The sequence below is a fragment of the Triticum aestivum genome, chromosome 2D (assembly GCF_018294505.1).
Source record: "Triticum aestivum cultivar Chinese Spring chromosome 2D, IWGSC CS RefSeq v2.1, whole genome shotgun sequence".
NCBI classification, from domain to species: Eukaryota; Viridiplantae; Streptophyta; class Magnoliopsida; order Poales; family Poaceae; genus Triticum; species Triticum aestivum.
The window spans coordinates 520,377,075-520,393,405 of NC_057799.1; the positions used below are offsets into that span (position 1 = coordinate 520,377,075).

The 16,331-nt window shown below is 43.0% G+C and overlaps 3 protein-coding genes across 5 annotated transcripts; 2 read left to right on the forward strand and 1 right to left on the reverse strand.

Moving 5' to 3' along the window:
* The first annotated feature begins 1,467 nt into the window (after nt 1-1,467).
* Nucleotides 1,468-7,383, forward strand: LOC123054181 (tRNA pseudouridine synthase Pus10). Of its 2 annotated transcripts, XM_044477895.1 has the most exons (16): nt 1,468-1,700; nt 2,436-2,490; nt 2,581-2,788; nt 3,175-3,298; nt 3,376-3,490; nt 3,592-3,737; nt 3,834-3,905; nt 4,358-4,426; nt 4,495-4,575; nt 4,640-4,759; nt 4,849-4,923; nt 5,098-5,178; nt 5,597-5,670; nt 5,771-5,831; nt 6,019-6,074; nt 6,990-7,383. In XM_044477895.1, exons 1-16 carry the CDS (start codon nt 1,575-1,577, stop codon nt 7,066-7,068), a joined length of 1,542 nt encoding a protein of 513 aa, XP_044333830.1. In that variant the 5' UTR covers nt 1,468-1,574; the 3' UTR covers nt 7,069-7,383. The 2 variants fall into 2 exon arrangements, with proteins under 2 accessions (XP_044333830.1, XP_044333829.1); XM_044477894.1 differs by having other exon boundaries at nt 2,436-2,788.
* A 692-nt stretch (nt 7,384-8,075) lies between these two features.
* On the forward strand, nt 8,076-12,371 carry LOC123054180 (sucrose synthase 7). Of its 2 annotated transcripts, none has more exons than XM_044477893.1 (16): nt 8,076-8,404; nt 8,520-8,674; nt 8,785-8,977; nt 9,061-9,179; nt 9,260-9,476; nt 9,558-9,653; nt 9,742-9,918; nt 10,008-10,124; nt 10,217-10,383; nt 10,467-10,691; nt 10,772-11,093; nt 11,239-11,483; nt 11,566-11,704; nt 11,791-11,895; nt 11,988-12,011; nt 12,109-12,371. In XM_044477893.1, exons 1-16 carry the CDS (start codon nt 8,168-8,170, stop codon nt 12,148-12,150), a joined length of 2,580 nt encoding a protein of 859 aa, XP_044333828.1. In that variant the 5' UTR covers nt 8,076-8,167; the 3' UTR covers nt 12,151-12,371. The 2 variants fall into 2 exon arrangements, with proteins under 2 accessions (XP_044333828.1, XP_044333827.1); XM_044477892.1 differs by having other exon boundaries at nt 8,077-8,404; nt 11,791-11,891.
* A 716-nt stretch (nt 12,372-13,087) lies between these two features.
* Nucleotides 13,088-15,692, reverse strand: LOC123054183 (coiled-coil domain-containing protein 124). The gene is made up of 4 exons (XM_044477896.1): nt 14,970-15,692; nt 14,046-14,165; nt 13,415-13,468; nt 13,088-13,335 (listed from the first exon to the last, which is right to left on the reverse strand). The coding sequence occupies exons 1-3, from the start codon at nt 15,537-15,539 to the stop codon at nt 13,457-13,459; spliced, it is 702 nt and encodes a 233-aa protein (XP_044333831.1). The 5' UTR covers nt 15,540-15,692; the 3' UTR covers nt 13,088-13,335; nt 13,415-13,456.
* Nucleotides 15,693-16,331: the final 639 nt, after the last annotated feature.

Here is a 16,331-nt window from a genome sequence, read left to right on the forward strand (position 1 = left end):
GGTATCCTCCTGAGCCATCACTATGCTCACTATACCGTTGCTCCTGTTACGGTTTTGTTCTTCTTTCTCATTGACGTGTTCTGGCATCCCTGTGACGTAGTCACCTGTGTCTAGCCAAACGATGATGGATGTCGTCACACCGAGAGGGCCCTAAAAATATCTCTCCATCGGCGAAGGAGAAAATCCCACTCTTGAGTTATTCAAGCACTTACCAAACTTTCCAGTGAGCCTGAAAGTTGCCGTTATGATCACCTTGTTACAGATGATGTTTGAGTTGTTGTAAATATGCATAAACATTTATTTTCCGGTGAGCCTAAACTTTCCGGTTTTTATTTATTCATTTATTGGTTTTCTTTATTTTTTCATTCCTTTTGCATTTGTTTCTTCAGCATTTTTATTTTCTTTTTATTTGTTTTTTTTGCTTTTCATTTTCACTTTTCTTTGTTTCTTTTGGTTTTCATTCTACATTTCTTGTATATGTAAACAACATTTTTCTAATAACGTTTAAATTATTCAAATACAAAATTAACATTTTCTTAATACATTGTCAACATTGTTTCTAATACACATTATTAATATTTTTTAAATACAAGATTAATATTTTTCAAATACAAGATTAACATTTTTTGAATACTTGGTCAACATTTCCCTATACACACTTTTAAAAAAAATTCAGATTATTAATTAAAAAATTCAAATAAAAATTTAACATTTTTAATACATGGTCAACATTTTTCTATACACACTTAACATTTTCCAAATGCTTGATTAACATTATTCAAACATTTGTTTAACATTTTTCAAATGCTTGATTAATATTTTTATATACAAGATAAATTTTTTATCATTTCTTTAATACATGATCAACATTTTTTCTATACACATTTAACATTTCCCAAAATTCTTTATTAAAAAAATTCAAATACTTGTTCAACAAATGTTTTTCAAATTCTTGATTAACATTTTGTATAGATGATCAAGAAAAATCACCATTTTTAATACATGTTCAACAACTTTTCTATAAACGCTAAATATTTTTTAAATGCTTGATTAACATTTTTCAAATACTTGTTCAACATTTTTCAGATACTTGGTCAACATTTTCTGAATTCTTGATTAACATTTTTCCAATACCCGTTCAACATTTTTCAAATACTTGTTCAACGTTTTCGAAATGCTTGTTCAGCATTTTAGAAATGTTTTTTGTAGAGTGTTTTTTCTAACACATATATTTAGAAATTTTTTAAGTACGAACAAAATTAAAAAAGTAATGCAAAAAACGAAAATAGAAAATGTAAAAAAAAGAAAAAAGAGGCTGTGGCCTGCCGTGCTTCTGGGCTAGCCCATCTCGGTCTCCCGTTCAGCGAGGGCTCCTCCCTCTCGCTGAACGCGAGATATAGGGGCGCCCGCCTACCGCAGCCTTTAAAAGAGAAAAATGTTGACGTGCTTATTTGGCGTGTACACCCTCTGAAACAGGTTCGGTTCAGCTTAGTCGGGCTCCTTGTCAGTTGTAGCGGTCTCAGTCCTCTGCACCAGGGGGATTAGCTAGGGTTTAACGAGCCGCAGCGACCACCATGACGGCCACAAACGCGGCGGCGGCGGCGGCGGAGTCGGACGCGGAGGCCAGGAGCATCCTCGAGCGGGCCGCGGCGGCATCCTTCCCGCCGCTCCATGCCGTCCACCACCTCCTCTCCGTCGGGGTTCGGCTCCTCACCCATCCTTATCTTCCCCTCAAAATTACGGCAGCCTTTTGAGCTAGAAGGAAGAAATCTCGACAGCTTTATAGATTGATGCTGTTCCTTAGTAGCAACAGGACTAGAATTTCCCCTTCGGAGAACAGCTCAGTCACTTTTTTTTTTCCTCTGCGATGAAGTTAGCTACTTGAAGCAAAGTAGAAGAAACCCCAAATTCAGTCGTCCTTTTGACGGCCGGGCGGTTTTCGGTGGTAGATGCACTACCTCCTTGCTGTGCAATCTTTGCTACTGATTCCTCACTTCTCTCATATTTAATGTGTGGTACTTCGTTTATCTCCCCCAATATCTGTTTGTGTAGTTGTTAAGTGAGATTAATCCACCAATGTACAGTTTTATAGATCCGATGAGCATTTGCTAGGAGAGTGGTTGATTGTTTGAGCAGCTTCGCTAAGATAGATGGGATTCTGAAAACTGTGTCACCCCCCGTGATTGATATCTGTGTTAATTCTTTATGGAACTAGAAGTAAGGGGGAATATAGAGAACTCTGACTGTGTTTAAGATAAAGTGAACCAGAAAGAACAGTTGTTCTTTATTGTGTATGTAAACATGTGTGCGATGTGGACAGGGTGGAGCTTTTTCTGACCATTGGCTCTCATCCCGTTGCATTTTTCTGCTGACCTGCCTGTTAATGCATAATTCACAACTGGAGAAAAATCATCAACGTTACTGTCATGTTGCAGGTTTGTGTGCGATGCATCTTTCGCATGTTTGGAGCCTTTAGCCATGCCTGCTCATGTGCGTCTCTTACGGTCTCTTTCTTCCATTCATTTCTTGAAGAGCATGATGATTCCGCAAAAGGCGGGCCTTGCTCATGTTTGTCAACAGATGAATCATGCTGCTCTATTTGCTTTGGAATATTGCTGCCCACCTGCCATCAGGATGAGGGTGTAGTACCGTTTGATGACATTTCTCGTATCGACATAATTACTTCAATGGTATCTCAAGCAATACAAAGAGAGGGTTATCAAATCGATGGGTTTTCTTTAGAAATTTCACTGCCTGCAGTTGTAGCAGCGAATGAACGTGCCATCAGGTAACCATCCCTACTTGAGAATCTCTGCTTCAGTTTTTTTCTGTGGCACCTTTAATTTAATATATGGCAGTGGTAATTCAAGGAGATGACATTATATAGTCTATACTAACCAGATTTATAATCTAGAAGGTTGTCTTCTCAATTGAATATATGGTGATATTTGACACAACCAATGTTAAAAGAACTTCCAACTCTGTTCACGGCAGTGAGCTAAATTTGGTTTTGGTGGATACTGAATAATTACAATTAAGATCATGTCTTACCTGCTCTCAAATGTGTATGGGTGTTTTTGTGTGCGTTTCATTCTAATCTTAATGTTCTTGTAATACATGTGATGATTCTAAACTGTTGTTCTCATAATGTGTTCTCCTTTTCCCTCTTAATAGGTTATATATGAAAGAAAAATATGGCAGTGAAAATTGGTTCAAGGACGAAATGTTTTCTCAACAAACCATGTCAGCGAAGGAGGGTCTGAGACTGTTGATAGCACCATCGCTCGAGAAACAACTGGTAGGATCTTCTGTGATTGCCTTTTGTCTTGGAGCGTTGTGCAACCAACAATTGCTTGACTAAACAAATACATGCAGGGTGTTAAGCACGGTAACAATTCATTTCGAATTCGCTTAACATATACTCATGATGATGCTTCACTGAAGCTCAAAAGTTTATTGCCAAATGACAGTAATCGTAAAAGGAAAGCAGGTAAGTCCTTTAGTGGTCATTTACTAACAAGGTAACTTGATCATCCTTCTGGATTTATCAGATTTTTCATTCATATAATGATTTGTCTGATGTTGTAACAGAGTCAAGAGAAGGAAATGATACTAGAAGGAACTCAACATATGATGATAAACAGACATTAAGTGAAGCAGATTCATTCATCCACAAGTCCCTTCAGGGTATTCAAGATAAAGAATTCTGTAGTTTATTTAAGTTGCCTCCTGAAAAGGTGCCCACTGTACTATTGCAATACCGCTTTACCCCCAGAAATTGGCCATGTATTATACTGATTTTTTTAGATCAACTTAATTGATTCCCCCTTCAGGTGTCCAAACCTTGCCATCTTGTGATATCCTTCCTAAGGTCGCCCATATATATTGGCGGAAGATACTTGAAGGTATGTTCAAGTAATCCTTGGTTTTAACCAGTGTGGTTCATTACCAGAATGTCAATTATAGCAGAACACCAATTTTTGCTGTCAGTAAGGACTAATTCCCTAGTAGCAAACTTATGAAATGCCTTCTTGATCGATAATCATTGCTTTCTTGAAGGTTACCCATCAAGAACTATGTAGCTCTGTAAACTCACTTTCCAATCTCATTAAAGGTGATGAAAAGATTCAAATAGTTGTTATGAATAATACAAAATGTCGTGTCAAAATCAAATAGTTTTCTTTCAAAGAGGCCACACTGTACCTTTGTGCCATAATATCAGTTGCATGCGCCTTGGTATTTGTTTCCCTATGCTCAATATACATAAACAAACTACCTGTGTGTTTGCTCTTCAGTTAAACTTGTTGATGTTCAAAAAAGATTCTGAATCCCTCGTGTTACTAATTGCCATTGTCAGCTTTCAAGAAATGTCAGTCAGTCATGTTGGATAATTGATGATGAAAGAATGGGGGAAGCATCAGTTGAGGTAAAACACACTGCATCAGAGTCAAGACCCAACCCAACAAGCTGAACATCATTGCACCTTTTTTGTAGGAGATAATTAAAGAGAGTGTCTGTGCCATCTCCAGAGGTGATGGCTACAAGTTCCATGCTGCTGGAAGAGAAGATATCGATGTAAGGTTGTAGTTTGGAACTGTATCTGTTGGTATATGGTATGCTGAATGTCTCGCATACACAGGTACGGATGCTTGGATCTGGTCGTCCATTTCTAATTGAAGTCCTGAATGTGCGATCAATTCCATCTGCGATTGAAATTCAACAAATTTCTGACAAGATTAATAGCTCCGAAAAGAAACATGTAAGGAATCAAATTCATGCTGGATTGACGTTGCAGGTCATAGTTACACACAGATTGCATATCATATGCTTATGACTCGAATTTTCTAGGTCAGAATCAGAAATCTCAAGTTGGTAGACAATGAAATATGGGCCATGATGCGTGAAGGGGAAGCGGAGAAGCAGGTGCTCCATTCAATTGGTGACAGTATCATTTAGCTGAAATGATAGTGTCAGTTATTCTAATCATTTACATTTTTTTGTCACATCACATCACATTACCTTACACATTGCCTTGTCTTGCGAAACAACACAATCCTTACCTGATCATCAAGGTTTACTCTTACTTTATGTGTGCAGAAGCAGTATGCTGCCCTCATATGGACTTCTAGTCCTCTGACGGATGATGACCTGCAGAAAATTTCTGTTATTAATGATATGGTACAGTATATTTGCTTACTAGTAAACCCAGCGAGCTAGTTTGATTTTGTTCTCTTGTTGTTTTATTGGATAAGTTGGGGTTTTGCATGTACATGTGTCGGAGTAAAGCTTTGGGTTATTTTTACCTAAGCAAGTGTAGTACTGAGGCAGGTAGCGGGGAATAAGCCTGTTGAGATATGAGATGAACTTTAATATTTGCTTTTTTTTTTGTGCCAGGATTGATATTCTTTGCTAGCGTATCCGTGCTTTTGTTAAGACAGTTTGTTTGTCATGAGTATATATGTGATGAATTGACTGGGACTTTATCCGGAGTTTATTCACCTATTTTGTGTTGATATCTTGCTACTCGGGTACACTAAGCCAACACTCCCTATGAAGTACACATAATAATGGCATCTCTTTTTTTCCTGCCTTCTAGGAAATTGTACAAAATACCCCCATAAGGGTTCTTCATCGAAGAAGCCCGTTGGAGCGGAAACGGATTATACATTGGTAAGAGTTGAGACTGGTTCCAGCTTTATGTAATCTGTTTCATTGTTCTATTTTTCTCCTTTCAAAAATCCACTTTGTATTTCATTCATCTGTCAATCAGGATGGAGATTGAGAAAGTTGAAGGCAGCTCAAACTATTACTTGTTGCATCTATGCACTCAGGTACCATCTTGCCAAAGTTAGTAGGTTATTTGTCTCCAGAGTTAGTTTCTGTCTATAGACATTCTGATTTTGTATGTCCTAATTGCTGGAAAAATGCAGCATTTGCTGGACGCTTGTGTAAATATCTTCATTAGAAGTGTACCGTAGTTTTCTATTTCCTGTTTGATCGACTGTGATGTGTTTACAGGCAGGAACGTACATTAAGGAGTTTGTGCACGGTGATCTTGGACGCACAAATCCGAGGTAACCATCCTTCCTGTCTATTTTTCAGGTTCCTTGCCAGTTGCCATTTAGAGCATGGTTAATAGTATAGCCAGCTGATGGCTATATGAGTGTGACATGTCATCAAGAGTTAGCATTATTAAGAGCATGGTTAATAGTATAGCCAACTGCTGGCTATATGATGTTGCCATGTCATATATAGTCATCACTTATAGTCACTCATACAACAAGGTTAGCTATAAAGTTGGCTATAAGAGTACTACTCCCTCCGTCTAGGTGTGTAAGTCATCTTACGAAAACCAAATAATCCCAAAACACTTAGGCGCGGTACATTAACTCTCATCTCGTTTCTTGTTTCGTGACATATCAACCAATAAGAGATGTGGGCCATGCATGCTTTAAATGATTTGAGACTACCAAACACGACATGCATTGGTTAGTTCATTGCATGCATTGTTATTAATTAGCAAAAACACATTAAGTTCTCTCGTTTTCCCCTCCACCTTGGTCACGGTGCGCAACATAAGATGACTTACATACCTAGACGGAGGGAGTACTTTTTTTCATCCTCTCTCTATCTCTTTCTTCATATTTATTGCATTTGCCTAGGAGTACGCATATAGCTAGGCTCTTGCATGAGAGCCCACTCCCACCATTTTTTCATGTCTCTCTCCTCCACATAGGCAAAAGTGCCATGTAACTCTTGATGACATGGCACGCTCATATAGCCAGCAGCTGGCTATACTATTAACCATGCTCTCAGCTATCTCTGGCGCTCTTAAAGAAACATGTAATGCATGTTTAACCGTGAAGGTCTCCTCTCAAGCCCCATTCACCATCTGCAGATAAATAAGAAATGAATTTACATCCCTGGAGTACAATTTTATTAATTTCTGATGAGCTTCTTTGCGCATGCTTGCGCTCTTGCTATTGCAGTATCGGTTCCATGCTACGTTGCAGAGCCGAGATACTGCAACTCGATGTCACGGACGTTAAGATGGACTTGCTGCAATAGTATGCAGCTGCCACATGATACCATTTGGGGCAATTACTTTGGTAGTGGAGGCGCTCTGATAAGCCAAGATTCCCGCGGAAGACTATGCCGTTGGCAAGTGCTCTAGGAACGGCGAATTGTTTTTCTCATGGAGTGCGTAACTTGATGTCAATTGTAAAATGTACACCAGCCAGGGGAACCCAGCAACAATTTTGAGAAATTGGGGGGAATTTGGCCCCATTTGGCTCCAACGTTTACCTTTTCCCAGAGCAACAATTTAGAGAAAATTGAGAAACTGAACCATTCGGTCCCAATGCCTTATCTGTTTTGCCACCACGTGTCGTTGTGCTGCTAAACAATCATATTCCCCTCGAGAGGAAGTACTAGATGATATTCAATGAGCAGCATCACATGGACGACAGGAAAAATTTGATATCGAGAATTTACTGCAGTGAGGCTGATACTCAGTTTTTAATGTACTTTGTTTTTCCATTTCTAATACTACCTCTGTACCAAAATATAAGACGTTTCTGCCGGCTGTTCGGTTTCTTCTTTTTTCGAGTTTTGACACGGTTTCTCTTGCTCAAAGTAGCGTGTGTTTCATTGGTCTGGTAGGAACAAGATTTGAAAGGGCGCCTGCAGCCTTGGCAAGTTGGCATCCTGCGACGGCTGTACAATACTTGGCCATCCTGCCGCAAGGGAAGCTCGAGAAATACTTGGCCATCCTGCCGCTTCTGCTCTGCATGCATCTTCATGCCGTGACGAGACACGAAAGGAACTTTGCTTTCTGTCCTAAACTAAAAGCGAGAGATTAAACTGAAAACTGAAATGTGCAAAGACATCCTACGCCCCTATGCGTTTCTTCCCTCCGTCGCGTGTGCGCTTCCTTGGAATAACTTGTGCTAGTCGATGTGCTTTCTCCTCCCGGCCTAGCCTCGCCTACCTTGCATGTCCAGCCATGTCCAGTTGTCCACACCAAAGAAAACTTCCTCCATGGAGCCAAGTTTTGCTCCGTGCCATCCTCTATAAATCGCTGCTCACCCACGCCCAGACAAATCACACAGCTTACTTTCCTTTCCCAACATAGTTCTTGAACAAGCCTGGTGGTGAGTCCCTCGCCATGGCCTCCACCAAGCTCAGCTTCAAGAGGATGGACAGCGTTGCCGAGACCATGCCCGACGCGCTGCGGCAGAGCCGCTACCAGATGAAGAGATGCTTCCAGCGCTACGTGTCCAAGGGCCGCAGGCTCCTCAAGAACCAGCAGCTCATGGAGGAGCTCGAGAGGTCGCTCGACGACAAGGTCGAGAAGGAGAAGCTCGTCGAAGGCTTCCTCGGCTACATCATTTGTTCCACCCAGGTTGGTTGTTATTTCGCTTTAGTATTCACCCAATTCACTTCTGCCGTACAATAGCTAAAGTTTGATAGAAGGAAGGAGAGCTTATGAAAGTATTGTGTCCTTGTTATGCTCGCAGGAAGCGGTAGTCCTGCCACCGTTCGTCGCGTTCGCCGTCAGAATGAACCCTGGCATCTGGGAGTACGTCAAGGTTCACGCCGACGATCTGTCGGTCGAAGGAATCACGCCGTCCGAGTACCTCAAGTTCAAAGAGACGTTATACGATGAGAAATGGTATGTACATTTGCTGATATGATCTAAGCTTCAGATGGATGAGAAATGCAATTCGATTCTATGTAGGTGTGAAACTGAAAAAGAAACTTTTTTGTTCATGTGAATTCCAGGGCCAAGGATGACAACTCGCTGGAGGTTGATTTCGGCGCTCTTGACCTCTCAACACCACGTCTGACACTTCCCTCATCCATAGGGAACGGGATGCAGTTCGTCTCCAAGTTCATGTCTTCGAAGCTGAATGGCAAGCCTGAAAGCATGAAGCCGTTGCTCGACTATTTACTCACTCTGAATTACCGCGGAGAGGTAAGGAGTTCAGCCATTCACATCACAGAGATTATCAAAATTAACAGACTGGTCAGACTCATATATCCTTGCAAAACATACAGAAGCTGATGGTTAACGACACAATCGACACGGTGAATAAGCTTCAAACAGCGCTGCTCCTTGCAGAAGTTTTTGTCAGTGGGCTGCCAAAATTCACACCATATTTGAAATTTGAACAAAGGTAATGTACAGCCAAATTAAGTAGCTTAAAAAATCTATGGTGCCAAAAATGCCTAAGGTTTCTTTACAATGGTCCTGCAGATTTCAAGAGTGGGGATTGGAGAAAGGGTGGGGTGAAAATGCTGAGACGTGCAAGGAGACGCTGAATTTCCTATCTGAAGTGCTCCAGGCGCCGGATCCTATCAACATGGAGAAGTTCTTCAGCAGGGTTCCATCCATTTTTAACATTGTTGTGTTCTCTATCCATGGTTACTTTGGCCAAGAGAAGGTTCTAGGCTTGCCAGACACCGGCGGTCAGGTATCGATATCATCAAATCGTAGGAAATAATACTCTGATCAGCTTATATCATACTCTGAAGGCATGGTTTCTCCGTAACAGGTTGTCTACATCCTGGACCAAGTCAGGTCCATGGAAGAGGAGCTTCTGCAAAGAATCAAGCTGCAGGGTTTGCATATAACACCAAAGATTCTTGTGGTAAAGCTATTTACAGCGTGATCATAGCCATTCCTGCTATCTCTGTATTTGTAGAACTGATAAACTAATGTCTACTCTTGTGCTGCAGCTAACAAGACTGATACCAGATTCCAAAGGTACAAAGTGTAATGTGGAGCTCGAACCGGTTGAAAACACAAAATATTCACACATACTACGTGTGCCGTTCAAGACTGAAGATGGGAAGGATTTGCGCCAGTGGGTTTCCCGGTTTGACATTTACCCTTACCTAGAGAGATATGCCCAGGTTTGCCACCTACAAATTATTAATCATCAGCACTCTTGTCTCTTGTGTTAAGAGATCTTGCGTAAAATTGAAAAGCGATGCAATTTCAGGATGCCTCTGCCAAAATTCTTGACATTCTAGAGGGCAAACCAGACTTGATCATTGGCAACTACACTGATGGCAACTTGGTGGCGTCCCTCATGGCGAGCAAACTAGGAGTCACACAGGTGAGAAAATGTCTAATCAAATAGGATTCCTCAGGATTTCTTTTGCCACCAATCACAGCTGATGTCACATCCCTAAATGATCTTCCTGACAGGGAACGATAGCACATGCTCTCGAAAAGACGAAGTATGAGGACTCGGATACCAAGTGGAGAGAGCTGGACCAGAAGTACCACTTCTCCTGTCAATTCACTGCTGATATTATTGCCATGAACACTACTGACTTTATCATCACTAGCACATACCAAGAAATCGCTGGAAGGTCTGTATACTGAATCTTATTTTAACTTCGGTGCTCGAAGTACTTACTCCTAGAACTTCTTAACATAAATATGTGTGATGCAGCAAAGAGAAGCCTGGCCAGTATGAACACCACTATGCATTCACAATGCCCGGCCTTTGCCGCTACGCCACAGGCATCAATGTCTTCGACCCGAAGTTCAACATTGCTGCACCTGGCGCCGATCAGTCCGTCTACTTCCCCTTCACACAGAAGCAGAAGCGGCTGACAGCTTTACACCCTCAGATTGAGGAGTTACTGTACAGTAAGGAGGACACAGATGAACACATGTAAGTTCCTTACAAACACTGAAACACACATACTTTCATTTCATCAGATGAAGTTGCTAACTGTGATGCTGTCAAATCAGAGGATATCTGGCAGACAGAAGTAAGCCAATCATCTTCTCGATGGCGAGGCTGGACAAGGTGAAGAACATCACTGGACTAGTCGAGTGGTATGGGCAGAACAAGAAGGTCAGGGACCTTGTGAACCTCGTCGTCGTTGCAGGCCTCCTGAATGCTGCACAGTCCAAGGACCGAGAAGAGATAGATGAGATCAACAAGATGCACAATTTGATCGACAAGTACCAGCTAAAAGGACAGATCCGCTGGATCAAGGCACAGACCGACCGTGTCCGCAATGGCGAGCTGTACCGTTACATTGCAGATACAAAGGGTGCATTTGTTCAGGTATACAATAAGCTACAAATCTAATTGCTCGATCATGAACAATATATGCCTCCATCCTCTGAAGTGGATGAAACCTCAACTCTAGCATTTACTTTCTTTCTTTCTTGAAATAAAACCTCAACACTAGCCTTTTCTTTGGTTTCAGCCTGCTCTGTATGAAGCATTTGGGCTAACAGTCATCGAGGCGATGAACTGCGGGCTGCCAACCTTCGCGACAAACCAAGGAGGGCCGGCAGAGATCATCGTCGACGGGGTGTCGGGTTTCCACATAAACCCAATGAACGGCAGGGAGGCAGGCACCAAGATTGCAGACTTCTTCCAGAAGTGCAAGGAAGACCCAGGCTACTGGAACAAGATGTCCACTGCCGGGCTTCAGCGCATCTACGAATGGTAGGCATCGACTCTTATCCTACCTCAGGAGTGGTCGTCTTCCTTTCGCCTGGTAAGAATACTAACCAATACATGATGGCAGCTACACATGGAAGATCTATGCAACCAAGGTGCTGAACATGGGGTCAATGTATGGCTTCTGGAGGACTCTGAACAAGGAAGAGAGAGTGGCCAAGCAACGCTACATGCAGATGTTCTACAACCTTCAGTTCAGGAACCTGGTGAGTCTATGATCTGATAATATCTGATGCAGTGGCCAATGCACAATGCAAACAAGATCAATGACCAATATCATCTTGTCTTTCAGGTGAAGACCGTCCCCAGAGTAGGGGAGCAGCCTCCAAGACCCGCGACCACGACAGGGGCGGCGGCGGAGCGTAACCAGATCGTGGCAAGGCCGAGAGAAAGGCAAGTGTGCGCACTCTTACGAAATTTACTGCGGAAAGACCGGGGAAGCAACTGACTGACCCGTTTGTTGTTTGGGGGATTTGGGTGCTGCTGCAGAAAGCCGCAGGGTCGGGTCCAAAGGTTAGTCACTGTTCGGTTCTTCCTCCTTCCAGCAATGCATCAAATTATCTGTAGAACAATCGAGTGATGAGTACTGACCTTTGTGCTGTGTGCTCAGGATGATGACCAGCCTGCTCGGGCCGAAGCCGCCGACGTATGAACAGAACGGCTACAGATGAACTATGATTGTACTCTGGAGCAAGATGCTCGCAGCTCGATTCATTCCATTGGTGACATAGTGTGACGTGATTGGTGTGGGATTTGTGTACTTGTGGTGTGTGGATCTTTATTGCATCGGTTGTTGTTTGGAAACATGTAACAAAGATCAAAACTGCCCATGGCAACAACTGATAATAATACAACAATTGAAGATTTGTTCTACGCTGAGAATCTACTTGACACAAGTTCCATATTTTTAGCAAACTTAAATGAGATCTCAAATTGCCTTGTACAATCATTATCCTCCCCGCATAAGCACCCCAACTTACAACGTATGAAGACAATTGCTTCTGAAACATGTTTAAACATAGAAATGGAAACTCCTCGGAATCGCTGAAGACAACAGCCAGAAAAGATTTCTATACAATCAAATCCTACAAGGAGACAGTTGTAAATCAATATATTGACCAGCCAAACACATTTTGCAAATTCGACAATGCCACTCAGAATTTCACCATACTTTAAGTTCAGATGGATGCAAGGAACCGTCGCACCCTTCTAGGCCAGAGGCTGTACAAAACTGCAAGGGTCCATAATGCATCACATGATTCCAATCTCTTCCAGCGCAGAGCACCTTGCCCCCCACCAGATCCATGATCCTCCGCTGCCGCCTCTCAACCACCCCCGACGCCAAAACCATCGTCACGCCTCCACATTTTCTATCCCGCCGCCTAGCCCTCAGCGATGACATATTTCAGGAAGGATTTGTTTTCAGGCAAAAGCTGCATTGTCAATATTTTTCAGCAGCAGCAGTAGTACCAGAGTGTAATCTCAAGTGCTTGATATCTCGATACATCACCATTACTACTTTTCGCTACAATCGCAATGACCAGATGAAAAACTCACAAAGATTACGGAAGACATAAGACAGAAGAAAATGGCATAATCATCCTGTATTAGCCCAACTGTTCAAAATTCAAGTACTAACAAGCCCCAAACATAACTAAGTACAACATGAACTTGGAAAAAATCTCTCTAATCAAAAGCAAACCCTCAGAATATACATTGCATCGATTTGTTGATTATTAGCTGAGAAGCTTGAGTATTTGGTTCAAGCTATGTCACACATCATTTCACTCCACGCACAAAGATACCAAGGCAGCTGCAGTTCTGTTCCATTGGATGCCTGCGTGTTAAGGCACGTTATTGTTCCATGAACTATGGAAGCCACAGGCGCCTATTAATTTAAAGCCATGTTAACTCACCTTAGAATCCATATCATTCAGTAAGAAACTGGGACTGCATCCTCACTCAGTTGCCTGCACATGATAATTAGTCGCAACTCAGGTGAGACAACAAACCCCTAGAGTATCACAATTCATACACCACCACTTCTGCTTTCCAAGTTAAATTACAGGAAAATATCCAGAATTATCACTTTGGGGTTAATTTCTGTTGGAAACTATTTTCAGTAAGGGTATTAAATATATGCATATGGTTTTTGAGTCGCGACTAGTCAAGTCGCCGCCAGCCCTGTGGCTCGGCGATTAGTCGACCCAAGTCACTGTATAGTCGCAAGTCGCCCTGATTTCTAGAAAACGACTTGGCGGTTAGTCGGCGACTATACAACGACTAATCAGCGACTCAAAAACCATGAATATATGTGATGCAATTGTCGATTGTCAAGGTTTGCCCCAATTCTCTTTCTGTTCTTTTGTAGATGCCGGTGATGTATTGATTACCGTCAGTTCTTTGTAGACTGCATTTATGCAACATAATTTCAAAATAACATGTTATAATGCTAAAGGCAACAGACTCAATGAACCAAGAAAATATGGGGCACAAATAAGAAATATATTTGAAAAACAAGTAGCATATAGAATTATATGAACAAACCTTGTTCAGAGGGTTGTCTGGGGATTTCTTCCATAGCTTCCATATCATGTCTTTGTACTGTTTCAGTGTTAGGCCTGGCTTTTCTTCCTTCAGCCTAGGGAGCTCTGCCTCTTCAAATGCCTGTCATAAAGATAATTCAAATGTACTTAAGCAACAGATCTCCGGTGAGCATAAAATTCCAACCATAGCATACCACATGAAACTAAATGACTCATTATGAGTATAATAAATAGAATCCAATGTAGGCTTTGCAAAGTAAAATGGCACATAAGGCAGAACACTCTTGTAAGTGAAATGATTAAAATTCATCTACCAATCAGAAGTTTGTGTTTGAACTTTGAACTAAGGTACCCGTAAAACTGTAAGACTAAATGCATTAGTACATCAAATATTGTCTGTGAGGTTGGCAGTGTTAGTGGTAGGATGTTGCCTCCCCAATTAGCTAATTGTCCCTGTGGATGAATTTCCCCTTATGGTCTTCAGCTTATGGGTTTTTAGCATACAATACAAGTAACAAACCAATAACTACCATACAAGATACTACACTCATTATGTAGGATATCAAATACCAACTCATTTCATCCTCTCTGGAGAGATTATACAACTTTGATTGCTCACGTCTCTAATCGTGTTCATGGAACATCCAACAATTGCAAACAAGTACCATAGGGCTCATCTACGCAGTTAGTACCAGAAGAAGTCACTATTGGGTATTCTCACAATTCACACCCAAACTATAACTATCACTGTTAGCAGACCTAATGCGCATGGAACAATAAAATCATACCGTGGTTTGGTTGACCTACACTCCTTAGCACAGATTTTTGTGTATGTGTGTGATTATAATGCAATCATCAAATTTTCAAGCTTATGCAGCAGTTCAGTAAGCAAATCTGAACTTTGGCCAGACACTAAAATATGTACCTTGAATGATGCCTTGAGGCGGCGCTCAGGATGCCTGTCAGCGGGCAAGGCCGCGTCTGTGTCAACAAGCGACAGCCGCACGATGGCCTCGTCGACACCCGAGGCCTCGATGACGGAGTCGTCCCTGTTGGTGTTGGCGACGAGGACGACGCGCTCGTACTCCTCCTCCTCGGCGGTGCGCGCGGCGCGCTTCTTGGCGGCCTCGGCCTCGCGCTCGAGGCGCAGGCGCTCCTCCTCGCGGCGGCGCACGAGCTCGGCCTCGGTGACCTTGGGGGCCGGGGCGCCGACGCGGTTGGCCTTGCGGACGTCTGTCTTGGAGACGGCGGAGGCGACGGCGGCGGCCTCGGCCTCGGCGAGGCGGCGGTTCTCGGCCTTGCGGGCGGCGGCCTCGGCGCGCTTCTCGGCCTCCTCCTCGCGGCGGCGCGCGGCGCGGGACTTGGAACCCTCGGCCTCGCGCCAGTACTCCTCCTCCTTGGCGCGCTCGGCGCGCTGGCGGCGGTCCGACTCCTCGGCGGAGCGGCGCTCGCGGGCGGCCTCCGCCTTGGAGTTGACGCCCATCTTCTTCGGCATCGCGGGCGGCGCTCGAGATTTTGCGGTTCGATCGGCGGCGCGGCGCGGCGTGGGGAATTTGGGGGAAGCTGATGGTCTGGATTGGGATTTCGGGAAGGTTTGGGTTGGCTGTCTAGGGCTCGGGTCTGGGGTCCTCTATGCGCGAATGGCTTATTCTGTACGCGTGTTGCTTAGTTATCGGGTTATTTTTTGCATTAGGGAACGCGTTCCAGAGTCTTCTAGATGCACAGCTCGTATGGACGCACAGGGTCGTTGAGGATCAAATAAGTTTTTTCTTAAAAAAAATCATTTGAACTTATTAAAATTTCAACAATGTATTACTGGCATATTTTCTAAATTCCAATAATAACTTCTAGTGATTTTTTTTTCAACAGAACTTTCAATCTATTCATTTTTAATCATGGTAGTACAACAAACATCAGAAATGATAAAATTGCATTCATATCCATAGCTCACCTGGCGACGACTACAAGCACTGAAGCGAGCCGAAGGTGCGCCGCCATCATCGCCCTCCCTCGTCGGGGCCGGGCAAAACTTGTTGTAGTTCACAGTCGGGAAGTCGACGTGCTAAGGCTCTATTGGACCAGCGCACCAGAACAGCAACCGCTGCCGTTGAATAGTAGCGTACATCAAAGGGATTCAATCTAAAGACACATGAGCATAGGCGAACTACGACCAGATCTGAACGAATCCACCAAGGGTAGTTCCGCCGAAGACACACCTCCACACGCCCACCAACAATACTAGACGCCAGTGGCGGAGCTAGACAAGATCTTAGGGGGGGCAAACACA

What these genes read in the sequence shown, in the direction of transcription:
- LOC123054181 (XM_044477894.1), top strand. Translation starts at nt 1,575, where the DNA reads ATGACGGCCACAAACGCGGCGGCGGCGGCGGCGGAGTCGGACGCGGAG. An exon ending in TAATCGTAAAAGGAAAGCAG is followed by an intron (nt 3,491 to 3,591) that starts GTAAGTCCTTTA and finishes ATGTTGTAACAG; the next exon opens with AGTCAAGAGAAGGAAATGAT. An exon ending in TTTCTGTTATTAATGATATG is followed by an intron (nt 5,179 to 5,596) that starts GTACAGTATATT and finishes CCTGCCTTCTAG; the next exon opens with GAAATTGTACAAAATACCCC.
- LOC123054180 (XM_044477892.1), top strand. Translation starts at nt 8,168, where the DNA reads ATGGCCTCCACCAAGCTCAGCTTCAAGAGGATGGACAGCGTTGCCGAG. An exon ending in ACATCATTTGTTCCACCCAG is followed by an intron (nt 8,405 to 8,519) that starts GTTGGTTGTTAT and finishes TTATGCTCGCAG; the next exon opens with GAAGCGGTAGTCCTGCCACC. An exon ending in ACGTTATACGATGAGAAATG is followed by an intron (nt 8,675 to 8,784) that starts GTATGTACATTT and finishes TGTGAATTCCAG; the next exon opens with GGCCAAGGATGACAACTCGC.
- LOC123054183 (XM_044477896.1), bottom strand. Translation starts at nt 15,539, where the DNA reads ATGCCGAAGAAGATGGGCGTCAACTCCAAGGCGGAGGCCGCCCGCGAG. An exon ending in GCCTCAAGGCATCATTCAAG is followed by an intron (nt 14,166 to 14,969) that starts GTACATATTTTA and finishes TCTTTATGACAG; the next exon opens with GCATTTGAAGAGGCAGAGCT.